We start from the raw sequence: 26,561 nt of genomic DNA, 5'->3' as shown, positions 1-26,561 counted from the left end.
TGATCCCGGCAGCGTGCAGCCTTTCGAGGATGTCCTCCAAGTGGCGGAGGTGTTCCTCAAAGGTGGGAGAGAAGAGGACAATATCGTCTAGGTAGGCTAGGGCGTATTGCCATTTTTCCCTTCCCAGAACTCTGTCCATCAATCTCTGGAAAGTCGCTGCAGCGCCCGAGCAGCCAAAGGGCATGCGAGTGAACTCGTACAAGCCTCTATGTGAGGTGAAAGCGGTTTTCTCCGCGTCCCTTGGCTCCATCTGCACTTGCAGGTAACCGCGGCTAGCATCTAGAGTGGTAAAATAATGTGCACCACCTAGGCTCGCCACGATTGAGTCAATGCTCGGCATAGGGTAAGCATCCTTCCGAGTGACTTCATTGAGTCGGTGGTAGTCCACGCAAAGACAAGGGGAGCCGTCTTTTTTCGGGACCAGCACTACCGGAGAACCCCACGGAATATTAGATCGGCGGATTACGCCAGTCCCGATCATTTCGTCCATTGCGAGGTCGATAGCTTTCCTCTTGGCCACACTCATGGGCCTAGGATTGCATTTCCACGGTAGCGCGTCGCCTGTGTCGATCCGGTGTCGCACAAGAGTGGTGCGTTCCGGCCGATCTGTAAACATCGCGTGAAATTGGTTCAGCAGCGATGACAGGCGCGCCTTCTCACGTTCCGACAAACTGCCAGGCAAAGGCGGCAGTGAGCAGTTCGTTTCGCCGTGCGCGCTTGCGATCGTAGGATTACATGAAATCCGATCCGCTAGCGCTGCGCTCGGCTCGGGAGAATGAGTCTCGCAACGAGATCTGCCCTCTTCGCTGGCCGACGAGGGGCCGCGTACAGCGGGTTTTGTGACAGCCGGAGTCTGGGGGGTCAACGGGACTCGCCCCTCCTCCTGCCGTGGTGTCGCGCCTGGGGCTCTAGGTGCCACCGAAGCGACAGGGAAATGCGCAAAAGGTTTCAGGGGCGCACCAGGGCCCTCCCTGTATCCTTTGTTCGCAATGTCCATCACGATCCCAGTGCGGGCCAGAAAGTCTCGGCCTACTATCACGGGTACGGACAGACCAGGGAGGTACACGAACCTGTGACGGCGTACACGCTCCTCCCAGCGCACAACCAATCTCGCCGAGCCACACGAGGTAGCCGCACCACTCGCGAGATGGAAGGCGGTGTTGCAGGCTCGCAGCCGGACTGAGTGCCGGCGTAAGTGAGCCAAAACTTCCTCCCCGAACAGCGAGGCTGTGGCGCCGCTGTCCAGTAGCGCTGCAAACGTTCGACCAGCGATCGTGAGCGCAAGGAAGGGGGCTGGCGACGGGTCACCGATTCCGACCCTACACGCCGTCGGGGCTAAGGAACCCCTTGTTTCAGGCACCGCCGGCGAAGGCAGAGTCACCGGCGGCGCACGCCGTTTCCCGTCGGGCGATTGTGCCCTTCGGTAGCGCGGCGGTTTGTGCACTCCCGGGCAATGTGGCCCGTCTCATTGCACTTGTAGCAGACGACGCTGCGTGCAGGCGGAGCTGCTCGTGGCGCGCTGCATGCCGGCGGTGGTTTCTGTTGCGCCACGTGGGCATTGGTATCAGTTTCCACCGCCGGGCCGCTTCGGCGGTCCCAGTTTCGTGCTCGGCCGGGCTGGGCGACTGTGTGCGCCCGCCTGGCATACGTGTACGGGTCAAGAGCGCGGTCAGAGAGCTCCCACGCGCCTCGCTCCGTTTCTCCGAGGGCTGCCGTTGCGTCGGTTAGCCGGAAAGGGGCGGGCGTAAGCACGTTGCCGCCGTTCCAAGCGCACCGGGGTTCAAGGGACAACGACGCTGACGGCGGCGGGCGGTAGGCCCGCGCGGCCAGAATGTCACCCTGAATACGCTTCGCTTCAGCGGCCAAATCGTCCAGGTCGTGGAACCGGCCGTTTCGAAGGTAAGCGGCGAAGGTTGGATGGGCTTGCCGAATCACCCGCTCCACCTTCTCAGAGTTCGACGCCAAGTGCTCTGCTAGGAGATAAAGCTCCTGCATGGCTCTCACGTACTCGAGCAGAGATTCGTCCCTGTGTTGGATTCGAAGCTCCAACTCACGCCGCATGCGTTGCTCATAGTCAGGAGGGAGGAATTAATGGCTGAACAGCGTCCTAAACTCCCCCATGCTACGAGCGCGCTGTCCGACTAGGCGGTACCACCGCGCAGCTTGGGCGGTCAGTGAGACAGGCAGTCTGGTGCCTATAATCACGCTGTCCTCCAGCCTCATCGCTTTCTGGTATTGGCATAGAGACTCCAGGTATTCCGTAGCGCTCATGCGGTCTGAGTAACCGCTGTACGTCGGAATATGTACCTTGAAGTTGCTCGGCAGGGCAGGCCTAGGGGGACTAGGGTCCACCACGGGAGGCCTGACGCTAGCCTGAGATTGCGCCATTTCCATCAGCAATGAAAGCAACTGCGCGGCTGCGTTGTGCAGCGGCGACTGGTCCGGGCGAGGCTCGCAGGGTGCCTGCCGGGATGTGGTTCCTCGAGACCGGCGAACGGCGGAGAAATGTCGTGCGGGCCTATGGGAGGGCGGCCGACGGTGCTGCGAAAAGGTTGCCCTCCAGGCCAACTGAGGCCGGATAGCGGATCGCAGTAGCCGGCGGAGCGGGATGGCTCCTGCTCGGCAGAACGCCGAAGCAGATGAGCAGTTAAAGGGCTCAGGCTGCTTGGACCGTAGGGTGCCGCTGGGCGAACAGACTGACCAATGGGCGTCCCTATGGGGTCGCACTTGGTATCTGACAGCATGGGGTTGCCACGAAGAGCATCCCTGAAGCTTACAGCATTGTCCGCTGCCTCGAACGACAGAAGGTCCGCAACCAAGGAGTCAGGCTGCGACGGGGGCCGCAAAGGGGCCTGCTCCGACGCCATGCCGAAGCCCCACGTTGGGCGCCAGATATGTGGGGCTTCGGGCTAACGTGCCCGGACCCGGCTAGCTAAGGTCTAAGGAGACACGTGGCTCGTCCCCACTCCGCAGCACACGCAAAGGGGCGCCGCGGCGGGTTCGCTGACTCACCGGCAAGGCGAAGAGACGACTCCAGCCGTGGCACCAACGAATGGGGGTTTATTCCCTGCTATATACAAAATGCGAGTACAATACAGGAATACGGCACTGAGGTGGCAGTCGCAGACTACGGGGGAAAGCTCCCGGGAAGTCTGCTCCGCCACGCTGGCTCTTCCGAGCAGGTTCGCCACACAAAAAGGGGCCGCCTTGCTCAGAGGGGCGCGGGACCAAGAGGGTCCGCACGTCCGACAGCCAAGAGCACCGAAAGTCCATCTGTCCGGGCGAAAGCGCCCGCGCACCTCCGATGCTGAAGGAGAGAGAAGCCGAAGAGAGGGCGAGAGGGGCCCGCTCCTCAGGCACTGTTCTTACGCGCGGCGCACGGCGTAACGTGAGCCGCGCGCGCGAGCAGCAGGCTCCGCGTCGCGCCGGCGCCCGCGGCCGCGGGGAATGTACGCTATCCAAAATAAGGCTTGGAACTGCGTGTCCCCAGCGATCGCGCGGCCGAATGGCCCAAGTCGCGCGTGAACAGGAGACAGGGGTCCCAAAAGGGGTCCCCACAATATATGCGAGAACAAAGAGGGTTCACCGAGGGGCCTCATTTTTTAAAATTCTGCATTAGAAGCCAACAAATAGTGACACCAAGGAGAACATAGGGGAAATTACATGTATTTGCTAATTTAATGAAAGGATTATAAATGAAGAGCAAGTTGTATTTAATTCACTTTTATTTCCAATAACGTATAATTTCTGTAATTCAATTAGTAACTACAAGTAAATTGCCCTATGTAGTCCGTAGTGTCATTGTTTATTGGCTTCGAATGTGTTATATATATATATATATATATATATATATATATATATATATATGTATATATATATATATATATATATGTATATATATATATATATATATATATATATATATATATATATATATATATATATATATATAAAGTGTGAGTATTTATGTTACGGGCGTCAGCTTCCTAACAAATACATATATACCATCACCATGGCTTCGCGTCTTCAGTTTTAGCGCCGTGGCTCGTGCTTTTGAATAAAGCGGCGCTTCAGCCGTTGTTTCTCAAGTAGTGGAGGTGTTTTAAGATCCCTTTGTCGTCTGCTTCTCCACATTTCTCCCCTGGAGCTGGGTTGAGGATACAGTGCGGACGCCATGTAAAGTGTAAAAATCAGTTAATACAGAAAAAAAAATGCATTTGGGTGTGCCGTGTAACGCACGAACAGTATCAAGTGTAATGTATATTATCATACCATCCTATGAACAAACGTGCGCAAGAACCAAGCGCAGATAAGTACGAAAGAACGTATGGGCACCGGCCTGTGAAAGAAGTTGGAGCATGGCAATACGTCATTGATAATTTTTCAGGAACGCTTAGCCAAGAAGACCACAATGCCGTCATCATTCCGATAATGACTCGAAGTGCAATTCGAGTGTCGGCAGGAATGAATGCACAGATTGTGAGCAAACGATGTCACTTGGCAGGGAATTCCACAGGTGTATTGTTGAAGGAAAAAATGAGTATTTTAGAGTGCCGCAACGCGAAAAGAATGGTCTGATACATTTATCATAGTTAGTTCTACTGGAGTGACGTCCGGCGGACACCAAGTAGTCCGATTTTGTTAAGTTTATCAGGTCATTGTAAAGTCGCCGCCTCTCGTCGCTAATTGACGACGAGAGGCGGCGACTTTACCATGACCTGATAAACTTAACAAAATCCGTCTACTTGGTGTATCAGGTCATGGTAAAGTCGCCGCCTCTCGTCGTCAATTAGCGACGAGAGGCGGCGACTTTACCATGACCTGATACACCAAGTAGTCGGATTTTGTTAAGTTTATCAGGTCATTGTAATGTCGCCGCCTCTCGTCGCTAATTGACGACAAGTGGCGGCGACTTTACCATGACCTGATAAACTTAACAAAATCCGACTACTTGGTGTATCAGGTCATGGTAAAGTCGCCGCCTCTCGTCGCTAATTGACGATGAGAGGCGGCGACTTTACCATGACCTGATAAACTTAACAAAATCCGACTACTTGGTGTTTCAGGTCATGGTAAAGTCGCCGCCTCTCGTCGCTAATTGATGACGAGAGGCGGCGACTTTACCCTGACCTGATAAACTTAACGAAATCCGACTACTTGGTGTATCAGGTCATGGTAAAGTCGCCGCCTCTCGTCGCTAATTGACGACAAGTGGCGGCGACTTTACCATGACCTGATAAACTTAACAAAATCCGACTACTTGGTGTATCAGGTCATGGTAAAGTCGCCGCCTCTCGTCGCTAATTGACGACGAGAGGCGGCGACTTTACCCTGACCTGATAAACTTAACGAAATCCGACTACTTGGTGTATCAGGTCATGGTAAAGTCGCCGCCTCTCGTCGCTAATTGACGATGAGTGGCGGCGACTTTACCCTGATCTGATAAACTTAACGAAATCCGACTACTTGGTGTATCAGGTCATGGTAAAGTCGCCGCCTCTCGTCGCTAATTGACGATGAGAGGCGGCGACTTTACCATGACCTGATAAACTTAACAAATCCGACTACTTGGTGTATCAGGTCACGGTAGAGTCGCCGCCTCTCGACACTAATTGACGACGAGAGGCGGCCACTTTACCATGACCTGATAAACTTAACAAATCCGACTACTTGGTGTATCAGGTCACGGTAAAGTCGCCGCCTCTCGTCGCTAATTGACGATGAGAGGCGGCGACTTTACCATGACCTGATAAACTTAACAAATCCGACTACTTGGTGTATCAGGTCATGGTAAAGTCGCCGCCTCTCGTCGCTAATTGACGATGAGAGGCGGCGACTTTACCCTGACCTGATAAACTTAACGAAATCCGACTACTTGGTGTATCAGGTCATGGTAAAGTCGCCGCCTCTCGTCGCTAATTGACGATGAGAGGCGGCGACTTTACCCTGACCTGATAAACTTAACGAAATCCGACTACTTGGTGTATCAGGTCATGGTAAAGTCGCCGCCTCTCGTCGCTAATTGACGATGAGAGGCGGCGACTTTACCATGACCTGATAAACTTAACAAATCCGACTACTTGGTGTATCAGGTCATGGTAAAGTCGCCGCCTCTCGTCGCTAATTGACGATGAGAGGCGGCGACTTTACCATGACCTGATAAACTTAACAAATCCGACTACTTGGTGTATCAGGTCACGGTAGAGTCGCCGCCTCTCGACACTAATTGACGACGAGAGGCGGCGACTTTACCCTGACCTGATAAACTTAACGAAATCCGACTACTTGGTGTATCAGGTCATGGTAAAGTCGCCGCCTCTCGTCGCTAATTGACGATGAGAGGCGGCGACTTTACCATGACCTGATAAACTTAACAAATCCGACTACTTGGTGTATCAGGTCATGGTAAAGTCGCCGCCTGTCGTCGCTAATTGACGATGAGAGGCGGCGACTTTACCATGACCTGATAAACTTAACAAATCCGACTACTTGGTGTATCAGGTCACGGTAAAGTCGCCGCATCTCGTCGCTAATTGACGATGAGAGGCGGCGACTTTACCATGACCTGATAAACTTAACAAATCCGACTACTTGGTGTATCAGGTCACGGTAAAGTCGCCGCCTCTCGTCGCTAATTGACGATGAGAGGCGGCGACTTTACCATGACCTGATAAGCTTAACAAAATCCGACTACTTGGTGTATCAGGTCATGGTAAAGTCGCCGCCTCTCGTCGGTAATTGACGACGAGAGGCGGCGACTTTACCATGACCTGATAAACTTAACAAAATCCGACTACTTGGTCTATCAGGTCATTGTAAAGTCGCCGCCTCTCGTCGGTAATTGACGACGAGAGGCGTCAATTCAAAATATATTTTTTTCAAAGTATGTTCATCAACACAAATAACAGTACTGGGCGTAGACTAATATACCTGAATTAAGTGACCTGATTTCTAGAAATCAATTCCTATCTTAATTAGTTGCGTTGGCCTTCTGACATAACGTCCGTAAAAAGAACAACATAGATATTATTCGATTAGAATTTGCGCTTTTACTGCCAATTTTTGTTATTGTATTGCTCATTCTCGTGTCTCCATGTTTCCGCGTTTCCGTTAAACGCTCGCGCTTTACGCTCAAAATGACGCAGAACCAGCTAACCCAATCATTTACACCGCTATTTTACCACCAATTCAGCGTGGGTATATGATTCGACTACGCGCTCTATATGAGCGCGTAGTCTTTGCGCTTCAGCAGTGTAGAAGCGTAGGATAATAAATGCAGCAGTGTCAAGACTAATATGGCGCACTAGACAGGACCAAGAGAGCTCGTGTTCTTTCGTCTTGCTCTCTGCCCCGTGCATTGCGCTATTTCATCTTTGACTATGTTAACGATGTTACAATGTTTTCCATGACAATGTTATCCTTGACAGCGGTTTAAGGGTTGGCAGAAAAGATTTGTGAAGTTGTATACTCTAAAACAAGATTGCACCCTTTGGGTAGTATCTTGCCACACAACAATAATTGTCATCTGTCTTGTCCGTATTTCCTTTCTTTAACGCTGGGAGCCCGGTACTTCCCACTAACGAGCGGCATGCGCGTTATCAGCATGACATAGCATTCCCGACAGGAAAGTAGCGGGTGCGGCGTTTTCAAGAAAGGAAACTCAAGCAAGGCAGGTGACGATTATTGTTGTGTGGCAGATATACACCCCAAAGGGTGTACCTTTGTCTAAGAATGTAGTACAGGCTTATTTTAATAAAATGAGACTTCAGCCATTTACATTTTTGGCGCATATCTTGGCGCTAGCAAAACGCTGATTTGGTGCAGCGATACGCACTTCTAGCCGCAGTGTCGAACGTACACCTATCACCGTATGGCCTCAGTTTTACCTGAAGTAGACAATAAATACAGTGGAGCCGGCTTCATGCGCCTCCATAAGGCATTTGGAATAAGGATACCAAACTAGTTGGTTGAATTTTCAAATTATGGCTTTCCCTGCGCGTATATCGCGGTATAAAACCGCTTCTATCATTCCTACGAGCGACAGGCGCTGGCGCAATCAGCGCGCTGCCAGCAAGACCCCGGGGTCCTCCTCCCTCCCCTCCCCAAAAAAAATAAAAAAAATATTGTCGAACAAGGACGTGTAAGGAATACCACGCCATATATAATGCGCACGACTAAACCGAAATCCTAGCGAAGGCATCCAGAGATTTCTTTATTTTTACCCTGCTAAATCTCTGCTGCCTTGGACCGTGGGAAAGGAATTTAAATTACAACCACCAAATCTGGTCTTTCGATCGTGCAGGGTCGCAAGAAAGGTCCGCATTAACAAGCGATATATGCGCCTGGCTCAGTACATATATCAGAAACTATTTATATAGTGGCACCATCAACATCCATGCTAAACAGACCTGGAAGGACGAACGGCACAAACAACAAGGTCGCACAGCGGCAGTACATTGGGCGAGAGCTTCTTTCTCGCGTTCTCCCGTCCCAAAAAGTCCCCAGAGAGAAATTTAGGGACTTTTTGCTGGGAACTCGTGCTTCTAGATGTGCATTTCCCAAGGTACTACGGAGGACGGTGCACAGTGCTTCGTCGGCCGCCGAAAATTCCGTCCAGACGGGATCATAGCGGCCGATACAGAGTCTGTAATCACGAAGCCTCAGTTTTTTTTACGTCTCTTGGCCCGTGCTATGGGGCACACGTAAGAAAGGGTTTGCCGATTCGCAGTGCATCTTCGGCCTCTTCGGCGCCCAGGCAGTGGCACGGTCGTGGGCGACGCGAAGAGTGCGTACTACGGAGCGTGCCCATGTGGTGCCTACGTCTTTGCCCATGTGGTGCCGCCCAACCAAGAAGAAGAATTGCAATACAAAGTGCAATGAAATATTTAACCCTAAGTGTACGCATCAACACCATGTCATTATTAATTGGTCTGCGGCATATGATATCGCCCCCTCCGTCACGCTTCGTGCCGGATCGCTTCACCTTCCTTGACAGGAACCGTCAGTATCAGGCCTGGCGGTGAAGCAAAGGAAAAAAGCATCTACTGCAGCAGTAAAAGGCGGAAATGATATAATAATGCAGAAACATCTAAAACCAGAAAGTAAAACGAAGTTTTGGTAAAACACGCCAATCGAAAGCATGACCTCCGATGCAGTCACGAGTACAATGCTTTGGTGCGCGGTGCCACGAAAGACGAATGGATATATATATATATATATATATATATATATATATATATATATATATACACACAGGGTGTTTCAGCGAACACTTTCAAAAGTTATTTAAAGTTGCCTCTGACAGATATCACAATTCTAGTTCATGAGGTGGTCTACTCGAAGCCGCGGTGAACACAAAAGATTGAAATGTAAAATCGACTACTTAACGAAAATTCACTAATTGGCTTTTTAGCTATATAGGCTATGACCCATATTGCAATGTACAAATTCCAGCAGTGGACTTCGCAAGGCCGATCAAATTGGAACGAATTCTCAGGACGACATCAGTTTCGAGATATAAATTCCCGAACTTTGCGGAGAGATGCATTGGCGTCCCAGTTACTTGCGCACTTCAGTGCATGAAACGACGTTTCGGTAACAAATGAACTGGAACGCCAATGCATTTATCTACAAAGTTCGGGAATTTATATCTAGAAACTGGTGTCGTCCTGAGAATTCGTTCCAAGTGGATCCGCCTTGCGAAGTCCACTGCTAGAATTTGTAAATAGATAATTAGCTACAAAGTTACTTAGTGAATTCTTTTTAATTAGTCAATGTTGCATTTAAATTTTTTGAGCAAATATTGACCGCCGCTTCGTGTAGACCAGCTCATGAACTAGAATTGTGGTATTTGCCACAGGCAGCTTTTAAAGGTTTTTGAAAGTGTTCGTTGAAACACCCCGTATATATATATATATATATATATATATATATATATATATATATATATATATATATATATATATATATATATATATATATATATATATATATAAATGTGTCTCTCTGTGTGTCTGTGGAGAGAGAGAGAGAGGTAGAGAGAGCGAGAGAAACACTTACTTAAGTTTGGCCCCCTGTCCGGGGCTACTGGGTGGTAGGGTGGTGGTGACAGGCTGCGGGAAACGGGGTAAACGTGCAATGTCGGTGGCGTTGACTCCTGATTGGGCTTGGTCTGCTTGTTGTGGCACGGTGAGTCCAAGTGACATTGTAATCTCCGTTAGCGCGTCACGACCGGAGAGCAGGTTTATTCCGGAGTATTTATCCTCTGTCGCGTAGCGAAGCTCGGCTTGAGACAAACATAGACTTATTGTATGTCATATATGATACCAAAGGTACCAGACTTTCCCTTAAGTCCGCCGTATTGTGCGCTTAGGCATCCAAACTATGGAGGAAAGCCACTCCTCCTGACTGCAGGAGAGGCGCTCGGGCTAGCGGCGATGGTGCGCTCCGGTTCGTTTCACGTGCGCGAAATGCGTCCGCTATAGACAGACGTGCGCAGAGAGAAGAGAACTAACTTTGAGAGCGACCGGCGAGCAGCCGAGCGGCGGTGAAACTGAGCCTTTATTGTACGTGCCTTCCACGCCGAGGAGGCCGGCGCCGCGAACATAAACATCTGCTCGTTGTGCAGACGCTCACGGCGGCGGCGGCGGCGGAATCGGATCCACTACACACGTCTTTGCCGATAGCAATACTATCGTTTCAAATTTAAAATGAGAAATATCGGGCAAACAGCGATTCCCCGCAATACAAGCGCTACGAACTCGATGTGATTTGTGTTTGATGAGTAATCAATACGACGAGAGTCTTGATTAGATCGAGGCAGATAGCGTGCAATAAGTGCGAGAGATGCTGCCAACTTTTATACGGTGCAGTTTGACTAAATATATTATGGTGCCATGCTAGACATATTAGGTGCATCTTTCCTTATCGGCAAGCACAAGTTCTCCTCTTTTCTTGCCTGGCCATTTTGGGCGGGGTAACGATTGTTGCAAAGATTTCGCTTGGCGCAAGGCGTGCGTACATGTATCGACATTGTGCGGAATGTTGCCGCCGTTTCTCCATTGAATCAATTCAAATCAATTTGTGTGCTCGACGCGAATGGTGGTGAACATATTGAAACATACTATAATGCACGAATGATGCATAAACAGCCAACACACTACACTCGTTGGCCAGATTTTGACAACCACTGATTATGCTCGCCGCACTTTTGGCACCATTTATTGTGGCACAAGTTCGCCACATGAACTTATATGGGTGCCACATGGCGCACTTTCGATCGGCACTGGCTCCTTTGTGCAAGCTGCAGGAAGGAGTCAATTGTAGTCGAGAATTTCGATCCGGATCAGGCACGATCGCGATCTAACGTAGCCGTCTGTCATTGGTAATAAATTTCTGACTGAGTTTTGGCTCTGCCTTCTTCTTTATTGTCCTTATGTCATTGTCCTTATGTCCATTGTCCTTATGTCCTTGTTATCATATTTAAATCAGAGTAGCGCGTTATGAGCTCCGTGCCGTAGAAAAATCCGGGTTCACAGTCTTCCGATTCGCCCGTGAGCAAAAATTTTCGTGTATAATATGCGTATATAATATGCGTAATATGCGTGTGTGCAAACGACTGAGCAGCTTATCCATTCTCCTCGGCTTGGCCTTCAAAGGAGCGCAAGATGGAAGTGCCCAGTGTCTAGTCCCCTTTCCGGTGAGAGAAGCGAGCACTTTTCCACCATTATCTCACTCCTCCAAGTTCTGCACGGTCGGCCGGGTTCTCGGCCGACCGTGCACGTACGATGTTTGAACTACGAGGGCAGAACCGTTTAGAAATCGTTCTATATTGAGTTACCCATCGCGAAACGCTAAAGGCATCCATCGAGGACAAAGCAAGGAAATTTTTAGGAACGTAGGGCCCTTGGGGCTGTACTTTTCGGCGATAAGGTAGCCTCGCCGCATGTGGAATTAGCTGATTCAGCTGTGTCGAATGCTCGGTTGCCATAGTAGGAAGTTCGAATCCCGCTGTAAGAGGTTTTTTTTTCTTTTTACGATGGTGAGCTTGAAATTCACCTCCTCCAGTGTACAACATTTGCAGGCTTGGAGCGACACCTGTCACCGGCAAAAGGTGCCGAGAGCGAGTGGGGCTGCACTAATCTAGGTGCAACCAAATTAGGAAGGCCCACTAAGCTTCAACAAGACACTCCCTCACCAGAACAAGAATTGGCCTCCCTGGTGCAGTATTCGGCCACCACCTCCCATATGGCTAACTCAATTACCAATTGGGCCTGAGTCCCCAGCAGCTGCGGACCACCTGACCAAGGCGGCGGTGAGACCTGTACGCAGCAGAGGGGGCTAAGAATCTCTGGATCCGAACAGGCCGCCAATGTAAACTGACCCTTGCAACGTTTAACACGCTAACCCTCTCGAGTGAGGCTAGCTTAGCAGGACTCTTTGAGGAACTATCAGACATTGTTTGGGATATTACCGGCCTTAGTGAGATTAGAACTGGTGAGACTTATACAGTGCTGACCAATCGCCATGTCCTCTGCTCTAGAGGTCTCCTAGATAAGAAGCAACACGGCGTAGGATTCCTAATCCATAAGGACATAGCGGGTAACATTGACGAGTTCTACACCATTAATGACAGGGTAGCTGTAGTCGTAGTCAAGCTTAATAAGACGTATAGATTAAAGGTAGTACAAGCCTACGCTCCAAGATTCAGTCACGATGATGAGGAAGATCAGTTTTATGAAGATGCTGAATTAGCGATGAGAAAAGTACAAACTCAGCATACTATAGTAATGGCCGACTTCAATGCAAAAGTGGGGAAAATGCAGGCTGGGGAACAAGCAATTGGCAACTACCGCGTCGGTTCTAGGAACGCTAGAGGAGAGATGCTGGTCGAATTCGCAGAAAGCAATAAGCTGAGAATAATGAGCACCTTTTTCAGGAAGCGTAGCAACAGAAAGTGGACCTGGCAAAGCCCTAATGGTGAAAGAAGAAATGAAATTGACTTCATACTTTCTGCTGATCCCAGCATAGTGCAGGATGTAGAAGTGATGGGTAGGGTAAAGTGCAGTGATCATAGGTTAGTGAGGGCTAGGATTCACCTCAATTTGAAGAGAGAAGGAGCAAAATTGATCAAGAAGAAACAGGTCAACCTAGAGGCAGTAAGGGTAAAAGCAGACAAATTCAGGCTGGTACTTGCAAACAAATATGCAGCCTTAGAACAGGGAGATGATGATGACGTAGGGCTAATGAATGAAACTGTAACTAGGTTGGCTTCAGGAGGAGTAATTGAAGTGGGAGGCCAGGCACCAAGACAACCAGTAGGCAAGCTCTCCCAAGTAACAAAGGACCTAATGAAGAAACGCCAAAAAATGAAAGTGTCTAACTCAAAAAATAAGACACAATTCGCGGAACTGTCAAAACTGATCAACAAGGCAAAAATAAGTGATATTCGAAACTATAACGTGAGAATGACTGAATAAGCCGTAAAAAATGGACGCAGCCTGAAATCAGCGAGAAAGAAACTTGGCATAGGATAAATCAAGACGTATGCACTGAAAGATAAGCAAGGTAATATCATCAGCAATCTCGAAGATATAGCAAAAGCAGCGGAAGAATTATGTACTGACCTGTACAGTACCCAGAGGAGTCAGGATACCTCGATTACAAACAGTAGTGAACAGGATACGGAAACTCCTCCTACAACTAGCGATGAGGTCAGAAGGGCCCTGCAAAACATGAAACGAGGAAGAGCGGCAGGAGAAGATTGAATAACAGGCGATTTAATCAAAGATGGAGGAGACATAATGCTTGGAAAATTGGCGGCTCTTTATACGAAGTGTCTATTGACTGCAAGGGTCCCAGAAAACTGGAAGAATGCAAACATTGTATTAATACACAAAAAGAGAGACGTTAAAGAATTGAAAAATTATAGGCCCATTAGCTTACTCCCAGTATTATATAAAATATTTGCCAAGATAATCTCCCATAGAATAAGGACAACACTCCAGTGTAGTCAACCAAGGGCTGGCTTCAGGAAGGGATACTCTACAATGGATCACATCCATGTCATCCATCAGGTTATCGAGAAATCCGCAGAGTACAATAAGTTCTCTAATTGACATCAAGAGGAAAAAATGGAGCTGGGCAGGTCATGTAATGCGCCGGTTAGATAACCTTTGGACTATTAGGGTCACAGAATGGGTACCAAGAGAAGGAAAATGCAATAGATGACGGCAAAAGACTACGTGGAGCGATGAAATAAGGAAATTCGCGGGCGCTAGTTGGAATTGGTTGGCGCAAGACAGGGGTACTCGGAGATTGCAGGGAGAGACCTTCGTCCTGCATTGGACATAACACAGGCTGATGATGATGATGTTTGTTGCCATCACCGCGACGGGACACAGGCAATGTAAGCACCCGATTAGTAAATTCTGGAGCATTACTTCACGCCTGGTCGCTATAGATGGGATATTTCGCATCCATGAAATGCTCACAGCACCACTACATTCATATTTTTTTCGTGCTCTACCTGCCACATGCTACTTTGTTCGTGTGGCTTAATTAGCGGCGTGTGGATGTTTGAAACATAAGCAGACCTATGTCTACATTTGCGGGATGAATAGTTGGGTTACGTACAAGGTAGCTGGTTAGCGTTCGCGAGTAATCACAATCATTTGATTATGGAGAGTGACTCAATTTCCTACTATGTTAAACGGATCATCTTCTCCTTTTTGTTTGTCAAAATCAACGTGTAGGTACATCTGCATGTTTACGCATAGGGGCATTCAGCCACATCGAACTGACACTAATTTAGGCGATGGGCCTTCGATCCAATTATTATTTTAAAAATTATCACTATTAGGCGGCTCCCGGTGCTTCTTCAGAAGCAGAACTTCATAGCAATGCACTTACAAGAAAGTACACAGCGAGATATTTTATGGCTCAGCAGCACATTAACGGTGAACGAAAAAGCACTCGAGATCATCTGGAATGACGGCGTCAAATCCCCTAATACTAGGCTTAGTACCAATGGGTAGTCAGCCTAGCTTATTATTTTCATGTTACACTCGCGACCACACTGTTCGTAGACTATAATATTGTGTTCGGTGCGGCCAGCTTCAGCGGCACAGCCGTGAAGCTGGCTTTCCTACAAGGAGTTTCAGCGCATGTGATTTACGTTTGGCGAATAGCGGCGCGAGCGACGCGTTCAGTCAGACGCGCAACCTGTGGCTCTCTAAAGGGAGCTTGTGCCGTAACTCTAGACGAAGGGAGCAAAGCGCGCTCTCCTTCCGTGGTGCTGTAGCACCTGGGGAAAGGCCCATTCGAGAAGCAAAGGTCTCTAGCATGTCTCCCGCGCAACTCACGCATTCGCGCAATTGTCGGGCGAAGGCGAGAAAGAAAGTCCCGTGTACGTCGGACCTTAGAATACAACGAGAGGCAAAACAGCAAACGGAGGGACGATTGCATCGGCTATAGCTGTCGCTATGCCGCTCCATTGACTTCCAGGATGACGACGATAGCGCGCTGTAGATTTTGGTTTCAGTTTTACAAGCTAGGCAGCTTGAATGAAACGAGGCTTTCGTTCTTATGCTTCATTTCGCGCTAGCTCGGCGCACTATTCCGCTAGAAGAGCGTTTCGGAGCAGGATGGTACAGATGACGGCTCTTGGCGGAATTTCACGCAATTGGCACAACTGTTCCAGCGCTGAATTAGAAAGGTTACGCTACTGTGTGGTTGAAAAAGGCGGCCCATCATTTTTTTTTGTTCTCCGTGATTTATTTATTTTATTTATTTATTTCTTTATTAAGGAACCCACAGCGCCAAAGCATTGCAGTGTGGGGGGGGGGGGTACACGAAGAAATACATACGACACCTCTGCTCCTGTACAGTGTTAAGTGATAACAAAAGAGAAAAAACGAAAAAAAACGGAAAAAAGGCAAAGCCCTTAGCAATGCATATCTACAATCTACAAGATCAAAAAGAAAGCATCATTTGATTCAACCATCACAACATCACTCGGCAGTCTATTCCATTCCCTAATAGTTTTAGGAAAGAAAGACAATCTAAACAATTCAGTTTTTGTCGCAAATTCACGGACCTTAAAATCATGGTCAACACGATTGGATCTATAAAAAGGCTCTTGCAAAAACTTTTCTCGATCAATCCGAACAGCTGAATAATAAATAGCATGGAAAAACTTCAGCCTCAACTTCTTACGGCGCATGTCTAGTAATTCCCAGTTGACTGTTTCCTTCGTACGCGATGCACTGTAATGAGCCCCGCGTATGCCAGATACGAAACGAGCGGCAATGTTCTGCACCCGCTCCAGCTTATCTTTATCTCTACGAGTATGCGGGTCCCAAACCGTACACGCGTATTCCAGAATTGACCTCACATAAGTCTTGTACAAGATGTCCCGACATGACTGTGGAAAAGTGTTTGCATTTCGGCGAAGAAATCCCAGGATTTTGCATGCTCTAGCAGTGACATAATTGACATGACGGCGCCAATTCAAAGCGGGAGTAAAATAAACACCTAAATATTTAAATTCGAACACCTATTCCAACATTGCATTCCTAATAACATACGGTTGCATATCAAGGTTTTTCTTCCTTGTAAATTTCATATGAACAGTTTTAGACAAATTCAAATTCATATTCCATTTGACGCACCACTCCGAGATTCTGTTCAAGTCTTCCTGAAAGATTTCAGCATCACGGTCACAAGTGACTACTCTATAGAGGACGCAGTCGTCCGCAAATAACCGCATTTGAGACACTATTCCGTCACTAATGTCGTTCACGTACAGCAAGAAAAATAGCGGCCCCAACACGGAGCCTTGCGGAACACCGGACACAACTTGCACCTTCTGTGACTGAGTACCATTCACCACCACAAACTGCTGACGTAAGCGTAGGTAATCTTCTACCCATGGTATTACTTGAGGACTGATATTGTAAAAGGCCATTTTTTTATTAGTAAACAGTGCGTCACGGTATCAAATGCCTTTTTGAAATCCAAGAACACACAGTCCACGCTAAGACGCCTGTCCAGTGCTTCTGCCAGCTCGTGCACGAATTCAGTCAACTGCGTAGTACAAGATAGGCCCCTTCGAAAATCATGCTGCCGAGGATAAAACAATGAATGTGCGTCCATATGTGCTACTATACTAGTATACAAAATATATCGCAGTCTTGCAGCGATATTTGCCCGGTACGCTATTTATGAACAATAATCACCTTACTCCTGAAGAAGACGAGTTACTTAAAGAGATATCTTGAAGTGCGCACAACACATTTAGGATGACACGCTGCGACTGAGCCACTAATAAATTACTTGATACTTATTCGACCAAATCGCCAAGCCCTGAAAAAACAAAAAAAAGTTTCATCGCAAGTTTTCATGTGGGGTTAAAAAAGTCTGAATAAGTAGCTGCAAGTTATTTATATAGGAACTCTCTATATACATAAGAACTGTGTTGTAGAGTTGTGACAGCACACATCGAGCATTATTTAAGGCCTTCTACAACGCGTATGAACCTCACAATATATATATTTACAGGGAACAGAAGATGAATCGAAACGCCACACACGGCAGTGAAAACATGCGACAGCACTGGAACTAGGCATGAAGCACAATATGCATGAGGTGGGAAAGAGAAGTTAACCTGATTACGAAAGCTTTAAATTTTTAGCTAATAACGATAGTCGCTCCTGACTACAACATACAATACATGTAACTGGGCTATCAGATGGCACCAATTGGAATGGATACAAATTGTTACGTACTAAAGCAGAGACAGCTGATTAACACCCGCCGTGGTTGCTCAGTGGCTATGGTGTTGGGCTGCTGAGCACGAGGTCGCGGGATCGAATCCCGGCCATGGCGGCTGCATTTTGATGGGGGCGAAATGCGAAAACACCCGTGTACTTAGATTTAGGCGCACGTTAAAGAACTCCAGGTGGTCGAAATTTCCGGAGTCCTCCACTACGACGTGCCTCATAATCAGAAAGTGGTTTTCGGACGTAAAACCCCATAATTAATTAACAGCTGAATAACAAAGTTATGACAGCTAATAATCACGCCAATAAATACACCTATAGAAAGTAGAATTCGCGCCCTGTAAAAATTCAGGAGGGAAGAAAATATTCCCCTATTTAATTAGCATATTGCCATATTTGCAATATTAACATATCTACAAATGGGGAAGCGTGTGACGACAGCAAAATTCCGCACAGCGCACTTAGCAAAATTTAGTATATTTGAACCCAAGGGAATAGCGTCCCGTGCCAATACATAAGACGGGGATAATCTCAGAGCTGGACCTTATGCCTCAACTTTATTATTTTAGTAAACTGTGGCTGCAAGCCAGTTGAGCCAATAGTAATTAGAGAACTCAGGTACCCGTCAGAAAGTTTGCTTACAAAGGTAAGTAGTGCCAAGAATTGACATGTACCCGTGCGCGCCAATTGCTCTAAGTTTGGGGAGCTCTTGAAGCCTAGTAATTTATAAAAAATTATTAGATTTCCTACTTTGTGCTGCTACTTCAACATGTCGTTTGACTGCAGTTCCATAACTTATACAATAAAGGAACCTGTCAGCGCATCCTCATTGGAGCTCAAGCGATTTTGGAACGTTTATAATTCCGCCTTCTTGTCATTAAGGTCATAGAATCACTCGAAATATTTTGTGTGCAGGTAGTCGAGCATTTTTGTCGGAAATATGAATGAAAATACCATGTTAATCTTCTCACAAGTGCTGAACAGCAGCGGAAATGTTCCAACTTTAGATTTTGCACTTGCTTCTGAAAGAGAAAGCAGTTTGGTTTGATTCATTGTATGTCCATGTACAGCTCGTGAATGAGGTGTGCCTCTAGCCGCAATTTCACATTGACCTTATTGATGAAGGTTAGTAGCGGCTCGGGGTGATACTTCTGTGCAAGGAACTTTTTATTTCTTCTTTAAGGGGGTCCTGAGCCACCCTTCGGGCTTGGTGAAAAAACATGGTCTACGGATAGCATACGCTGCTGTGAACATCTCAGCGAAATTTTGCAGTAACGCGCGGCTCGTGGACATCGCAAGCGGAGCGCGAAGTCGCCTTTCTCTCAAACGCTCTTTTTTCAGCAGAAGCCTACTCCTCACTTTCTCCTACACGCTTTATTGCGTAAGAGAGCGAATACCCATTCGGAGCTGCCATTAGCTAATAGCTGACGTCAATGAAGAAGGGCGTTTGGTTAAGTGCGCTTCTTCCAACTATTCCTGTGTATATTTATTGAAGTTCAATAAACAGGCTGAATTAGGCGGAAATGCGGTTTTGAATTTTTATAATAATTACGTACTCCGGGAAGAAATCGACTATCGTCTGCTCAAGTACACTCGGTCGCAGCCACCCGCGTATGAATTAAACGTTGACCACTATGCTTATCGGTGTCGCAGCCGGCGGGTCTTGCTAATTTCGACTAGTTTTGAATGCTCAACTAGTCACGGACCACGCGAAACCTATGGTTAGACTACACGCACGCCTGCAAGCGCGCACTCACTCCTGGCCGCTCCTGGTCAGACACTTCGGCAGACTAATTGACAGCGCTTCAAAAATGCACAAGTTGGATATGGCTACTATACCTGAGTCAAGCTAGTGAAGGACAAAGCCGTAGCATGGTCGTACATGGTCTACGGCGTAGTCACGCAGCATGGTCAGACTGTAGCATATGAGCGCGAGTACGCGCTCAAACTTTGTCGTGCAGAAAGCAAACGCTGCACATACACACTACAGTTGCATGCAACTGCGATCTTCTAGGTAGCGTGGATACCGCGGCCTCCGCGGTGTGCCGCCACGAGTTCACTAGCTAAGCGCACTGCGGCTCGCTGAGGGCAACCGCGGCGCGTTGTAGGTGTCATAGAAGTCAAAATCGGTAGTAGCGGCATCCACGTCAACATACCAAAGCAAATTTGAACTGCGTGCCACGGTGACATTTGGAAGGGCGGAGCGTTGTGGGTACCCCCTGTTCCGCCGCAGCGTTCGCGGTTCAAAATATTGAAAAAGCAACGGGAACACAGCGATGAGAGTGTTTGATTGCCAATAACTCCGCTTCTGCTGAACGCACTAAAGCATTTTTGTGGCCAAGTATTTCTGAAATAGCCTATTTTACCTCCTCGTTGATGAGAAGTGGCTCAGGCCCACTTTAGGGTAAAGAACGAGACAAACTTTTCCACAGGTCTGCTATCGAATTGCCGTCAAGTCTACAGACTCAGATTCTGTCGATTTTAAAAATTTACCAGACGTGCTGATTAAGCCTAGACGTTGCAGCTCGGCCTCCACCTTATAGAATTTGTCGAGGGATCAAATGCACGAATAATAACTGCATTGCCATTGCCAAAGATGCTGCGAACGAATTCTTGAACGCTGCGCACTGTCAAGACAAGTAAAATACCTATTTTTCATGCAACAACGTCGCAACTTCCAAGTCCTCCTTTGACCGGTTTCCTCCAAAGCTTCACAGTGGCCAATGAAATGCAATGTTCAACGCACACAGCGACTAATTTCTTTTTGGGAATCACCTTCAGCTGTCAAAAACCGCATGACACGACGCTCTTAAACTTTTGGAGCATCCATTATGTCACGCAACTACGTTCAACCCACTGTACGAAAGCATTAAAGAACATTTAACCTCACAGCTGCATGGCACTTTTGTAAATGAGAGATGCCTGTGGGCTACGCGCATGCCTCGCAGATAATGAACAGAACCATTACTCCGCGGGGCTGGTTGGCCCACTTTCATTTGACTCGCCCTCGTACATTCGAAATGCGAAGATACAATGGAATATGCAGATGCGAAGATAGAGCTTGGTAAAGGGCAAACAAGTGTAACTGGAAACAAAGTTCACTGCACCTCGCAATAGGATATTTAAATGTACATAAAATTTTAAATTATGGGGTTTTTACGTGCCAAAACCACTTTCTGATTATGAGGCACGCCGTAGTGGTGGACTCCGGAAATTTCGACCACCTGGGGTTCTTTAACGTGCACCTAAATCTAAGTACATGGGTGTTTTCGCATTTCGCCCCCATCGAAATGCGGCCGCCATGGCCGGGATTCGATCCCGCGACCTCGTGCTCAGCAGCCCAACACCATAGCCACTGAGCAACCACGGCGGGTAAATGTACATATACGTCTGCAATAAATCTACGTAGCTAAGAAAAAGTGACTGTATATAATGCGTCAAACAAGGCAAATAAAGATGTTGCGCAATCACAGATTCATAGATCACAAAGTTCTAAGGCTCGCCTCCTCCCTCCCTCCCTCCCTCCTCTCCCCCCGATGTAGCGCGCGCGACGGTAGGTGGTGCGCTTAGTCCCCGCTTTTTTCCCTTGTGCACACAAGGCTGAGCCACCATTGTCGACCAAACCACGCTAACCCCCCACGCTTTCACTCGCACATACAGCATGCGGCGCGTGGTCACGATGTTATCGCCCTTCGACTTTATACGGAACATGAGGGCGATGGCAGGAATGCGCCTGGAGTGTTCATATAATTGCTATTTCAATAAGATGATAAGAGTATCCGGCAACTGAAGCACCCCGTGGCCCGTTACTTTCCGCAAAAGAAGTAACAAAATAGAACTTTCACCATGCGACAATTCGATGCGCCGCAACAATGTCTCTTTTTTTGTGTGTGAAACGGGGCCACCGAATTGAAAAAAACGCAAAGGAAACATGCTGGCCACAATCGAATGCCTATTTTGGGCACCTACTGTGTCTACCGAAAGATTATCGAACACAACGTGAGACGCTTGGTCCACAGATACGCATACTGCTCGGTATCCTACACCGGCGAGACAGGTCTTTCCGGGGAGCTCAAGCGAACGCGCTGCAAACAGGCGAGTCCCCACAGGGATGTCGGTGAGCGGCCATTGTTCCTTTTTCTCGTCGGCTAGCCAGAAAGCGTCCAAAACTCTGCCAAGCCAAAATCCAGTCGGCCAAAGAAAAACGAACGCGCTCAGAAGTGCACCATGCGGTGGTCGAGGCAGCACGAGAGAAACGCATGCGCTCTGGCTGGCTGTGGCAGCCCGAGGGTAGCGAGAACAAGAAAACTGAAGAGGATCAATGTGTCCTCGCAAATAAATGTCAAACTACAAAAAAAAACACACAAGAAAGTAGTTACCTTTGCGGGCTTTAGTGTCTTGACATGGATGCCTTGGCACAGGTGGAAAAAAATGTTGATATTTTTTTCTGTGACATGATGGCACAAATGAACCACCACGACGCTTCGTTTCATCGGACCTCGCTGCGTGCTTTGTCAACTTGTCTGATAGTGTGTTGATTTGGCATGTCTCGTATGTTTCAAGCATTCAGCAGCAGCGGCACCGAAGGAGCTGCTATCCGGACCCTAAAAAAACTTCGCCCTAAATTGCAGGAGCTGATTCCGTACGCCTAGCCTGGATGAGCTACCGAAGATTGACTGGCAATCGGAAACGTGCCACGGAAACTGGCTGCTAGTATCAACTGCCTATCGGAAACGTGCCATGGAAACTGGCTGCTAGTATCAACGTAGCTTCTGACGTAACCACCCAGCAGCTATAAAAGCAGCTAGCCACCGAAGACCTGCTTCACAAGCATTCAGCAGCAGCGGCACCACAGGAGCTGCTATCTGGACCCTAAAAAAACTTCGCCCTAAATTGCAGGAGCTGATTCCGTACGCCTAGCCTGGATGAGCTACCGAAGATTGACTGGCTATCGGAAACGTGCCATGGAAACTGGCTGCTAGTATCAACTGGCTATCGGAAACGTGCCATGGAAACTGGCTGCTCGTATCAACGTAGCTTCTGACGTAACCACCCAGCAGCTATAAAAGCAGCTCGCCACCGAAGACCTGCTTCACAAGCATTCAGCAGCAGCGGCACCGCAGGAGCTGCTATCCGGACCCTAAAAAAACTTCGCCCTAAATTGCAGGTTGGTCTTCTGCATTTTTTTTTCTTTTTTTTTCCTGGTAGCCGCTGCTGCTGACTGTTCGGTCTGTTCGATCTGTTTGATGTGACTGTTTGGTCTGTGACGATCGAAAAAAATGACTGACACATGTCTTACATGCAACGAAGAGCTTTCTGAGGATGCAGTGTTCCTAACGTGCTTGGAATGTTATTTTGTGTATCATATTGGCACATGTTCTGGGGTAAATGAAGCCGCATACAAAAAGAAGACAGAAAGTGCAAAAAAGGCATGGAAATGCCCAACATGTAAAACAGCTAAGGCTCGAAGCAACCAGAGCGGTAAGAAAACAAGCGAGGAAACGGAAGCAAATCTTGCAAGTGAAATTGCGGATATTCGTCTCGTGCTCACAGAAGTACTTAAGATTAAGTCAAAAATAGATACACTAGGTGAGATAAAGGCCACTGTGGATGGTATTGAGCAGTTTATGCAAGAAATGGCCACAAAATACGACGAAGTTCTGTCAAAAATAAAACAGCAGGATGCAGACATGTCTGCCCTCGGAAAGCGAGTGGAAAAACTCGAGGCTCGGGTAACAGAACAAGAAAACCAGGAATTAAGGCAACAAGTTAACGAACTAGAGCAGTACAGCAGACGTCAAAATTTAGAAATAGTTGGGCTTCCCTATCATGATAATGAAAACTTGCTGGAAAAGCTTAATGTCTTGGCCACTGATCTCGAACTTCCACCCCTTTCCGAGGCAGATGTTGAGGCTGTTCATCGATTGCCCTCACGGTCTATCAATGACATTGAGGTCGGGGACAGTGCTAAGAAGGTTGCATCTGTTCTTGTTCGCTTCGTATCCCGTTCAGCCAGAGACGCATGGCTTGCAAAAAAAGGACAACTAAAGGAAACGAAATCTAAAATTTTCTTCAATGAAAACCTGACAGCACAAAACAAGACGCTCTTCTGGAAAATGAAGAAAATGGCGAAGGAAAAAGAGTATGTGTTTGCCTGGCTAAAGAATGGTAAAATGTTTGTTCGTCGCGGCCCCCGCAGCCGAGCTATCAGGATTAGGACGACAAACGATCTGGACAAGATACGTTGGGAAACGGGCGGTACGCGCATCCCAGTAACTGATAGCACTGATACCCTTGAAAATGACAGTCCCGTTCACATATTCTTATCATGATGCTGATTCATTCAAACATTCAAAGCACCTACGAGAAAAAAAATTTTCCTTATTCCATCTCAATGCTCAAAGCCTTCGGAAGAAACAGGATTCTGTGGAAATCTTCCTAAATGAATTAGACCATGAATTTGAAATTTTAGCTTTCACTGAAACTTGGTTCACCAACGATTATGATGTTATACAGTTTCCAGGATACAAATGCGTATGAATTTCAAGGAGTGATAAGAGAGGGGGAGGTGTGGCTATTTATATAATGAACTACCTAAATTATGTCACCATAGAAGAGTTTTGTATAATAAATCAACACTTTGAATGTCTCATGTTAAAGTGTGCTGGTACCATACTTGCCGTTGTATATAGGCCGCCTTCTGGATCACAGGCTACTTTTTTAGAATTTCTTGAAAACATGCTAGAACAGTGCATGCAGTTTAAGTTGCCTTTAGTTATTTGTGGTGATTTTAATATCGATCTTTTATTGCTTCATTGTAATCAACAAAGAATGCTTGATATTTTTTTCTCATTTGGTTGTGAAAATGTAATACATATGCCAACTAGAGTGACAGACATGCGCCCTACTTTACTAGATGTGTGTTTTACAAGTTACAAAAAAGATGATGTGCAAGCAGGTGTACTAATAGCTAATATTAGTGACCACTTACCTATTTTTATGTCCTTTAAATCCTACTGTACACCACAGAGTCTCTCCAAAACATGTGCACCCATTACATACAGAATCGTTAATGAAGCTAAGACCACAATATTTAGAAACCTAGTAGCAGAAACAAGCTGGGCAGATATTCTTCAACTATCTGACCCCGTCGCAGCATATGACGCCTTTATTAAAACAATTATTGAGCTCTACAATGAAGCCTTCCCTACCGTAGAAATCAAAAAGCGTAAAAAAGCCAGAAAGCCATGGATAAATGCCGACCTTCTAAAAAGAATTAGAGAACGTGACAGACTATTTGCCTCTTTTATCAGAACGAAAAATATGGACTGTTTGACTGAATACAAACAAATTTGTAATAAATTAAACTCGGATATTAAAAAAGCCAGGACTACTTATTACGAACATAAGTTTGCTGATATCTGCAACAACCCTAAACAAGTGCGGAATACAGTAAACCAGCTAATGTCCAACAACAAAAGAGACGGCATCTCTGAACTCGTTATAAATGGAGTGCCTTACACAGGGGCGTCGCTTGCTGACAAACTTAATAAGCACGTTCTTATATCAGGGGCGTCAAGTAAACCTCAGGCAAGTAACTGTGATTTTGCAACGTATATCACGTCCAACATCCAAAACTCAATCTTCATGTTTCCCACTACAGAACTAGAAATCTGTACAGTAATCAAAAACCTAAAAAATAACAGTGCATGTGGTGCTGATGATATTAAAGTTCAACCTATAAAATCCATCAGTCACATGATTAATCAGCCACTTATGCATATATGCAACCTGATTTTGAGTACCGGAATATTTCCAGATAAATTAAAAATTGCAAAAATCTCTGTCATACACAAAGGAGGTGATAGAAATGACATAAATAATTATAGGCCAATTTCAGTCCTACCAATCCTCTCGAAAGTAGTTGAACAAGTTATAAACACCAGGCCACTAAACTACTGCAAGCGAAACGATATCATCGCCGAGCAGCAATACGGATTGCAGAAAGAGAAATCTACTGAAATGGCGCTAATAAAAATTAAGGATAAGATAATAGACAACTTTGAGCAGAAAATATATACAATAGGTGTTTTCCTAGACTTTAAAAAGGCATTCGACTCCATTAAGCACCCTGTTTTACTGTACAAGTTATATAAATATGGCATTAGAGGAACGGCTCTCACATTAATAAAGAATTACCTCCTGAATCGTCACCAGTACACGAATATTACGAATGCAAAATCCAGCTTAGGTCAGATACATTATGGAGTTCCAGAAGGATCAATCCTTGGGCCGCTGTTATTTCTGCTCTATATAAATAATATAATTAACGTGCCCTCTACACCAGAAATAATAATGTACGCTGATGATACCAATGTATTCTTCTGCGGACAAGACCTAAAAGTCCTCCAAGTAGAAACCAATGTATGGCTGGAAAATTTGTCCACGTGGCTCTACGGTAATGAATTAGAGTTAAACACTAAAAAAACTAAGTACATTATATTCCGCGCTCATAACAAGTGTATAAAACAAGAAATAGTTATCCAATTTCGCGATGAATTTATCGAACGTGTACCAACACATAAATTTCTTGGTGTCATCTTTCACGAGCATCTTGACTGGTCACCTCAGATTGAAAAAGTTCGCACTGGTATATCTAGGTCCATTGGTGTCATGTATAAAATAAAGAGCCTTTTGCCCATCTGGCTAAAGAAACAACTATACTACACACTGGTACATTCGCGTTTCCACTATTGTCTTCTTGTCTGGGGCACAGCACCT

At 46.7% G+C, this 26,561-nt stretch overlaps 2 protein-coding genes across 6 annotated transcripts in view; both read left to right on the top strand.

Annotated features, from left to right (window-relative positions):
- LOC135897587 (uncharacterized) overlaps positions 1 to 26,561 on the top strand; it is a 253,823-nt gene that overhangs the window by 212,249 nt on the left and 15,013 nt on the right. The gene's annotated exons all lie outside the window — the stretch shown is intronic.
- LOC139052639 (uncharacterized) lies at positions 22,545 to 24,487 on the top strand. The gene has a single exon (XM_070529704.1). The coding sequence runs from the start codon at positions 23,060 to 23,062 to the stop codon at positions 24,110 to 24,112; it is 1,053 nt and encodes a 350-aa protein (XP_070385805.1). The 5' UTR covers positions 22,545 to 23,059; the 3' UTR covers positions 24,113 to 24,487.

This window comes from Dermacentor albipictus, unplaced genomic scaffold (genome assembly GCF_038994185.2).
Source record: "Dermacentor albipictus isolate Rhodes 1998 colony unplaced genomic scaffold, USDA_Dalb.pri_finalv2 scaffold_28, whole genome shotgun sequence".
Taxonomy (NCBI): domain Eukaryota; kingdom Metazoa; phylum Arthropoda; class Arachnida; order Ixodida; family Ixodidae; genus Dermacentor; species Dermacentor albipictus.
This window is presented reverse-complemented; position numbering and strand designations above follow the sequence as displayed.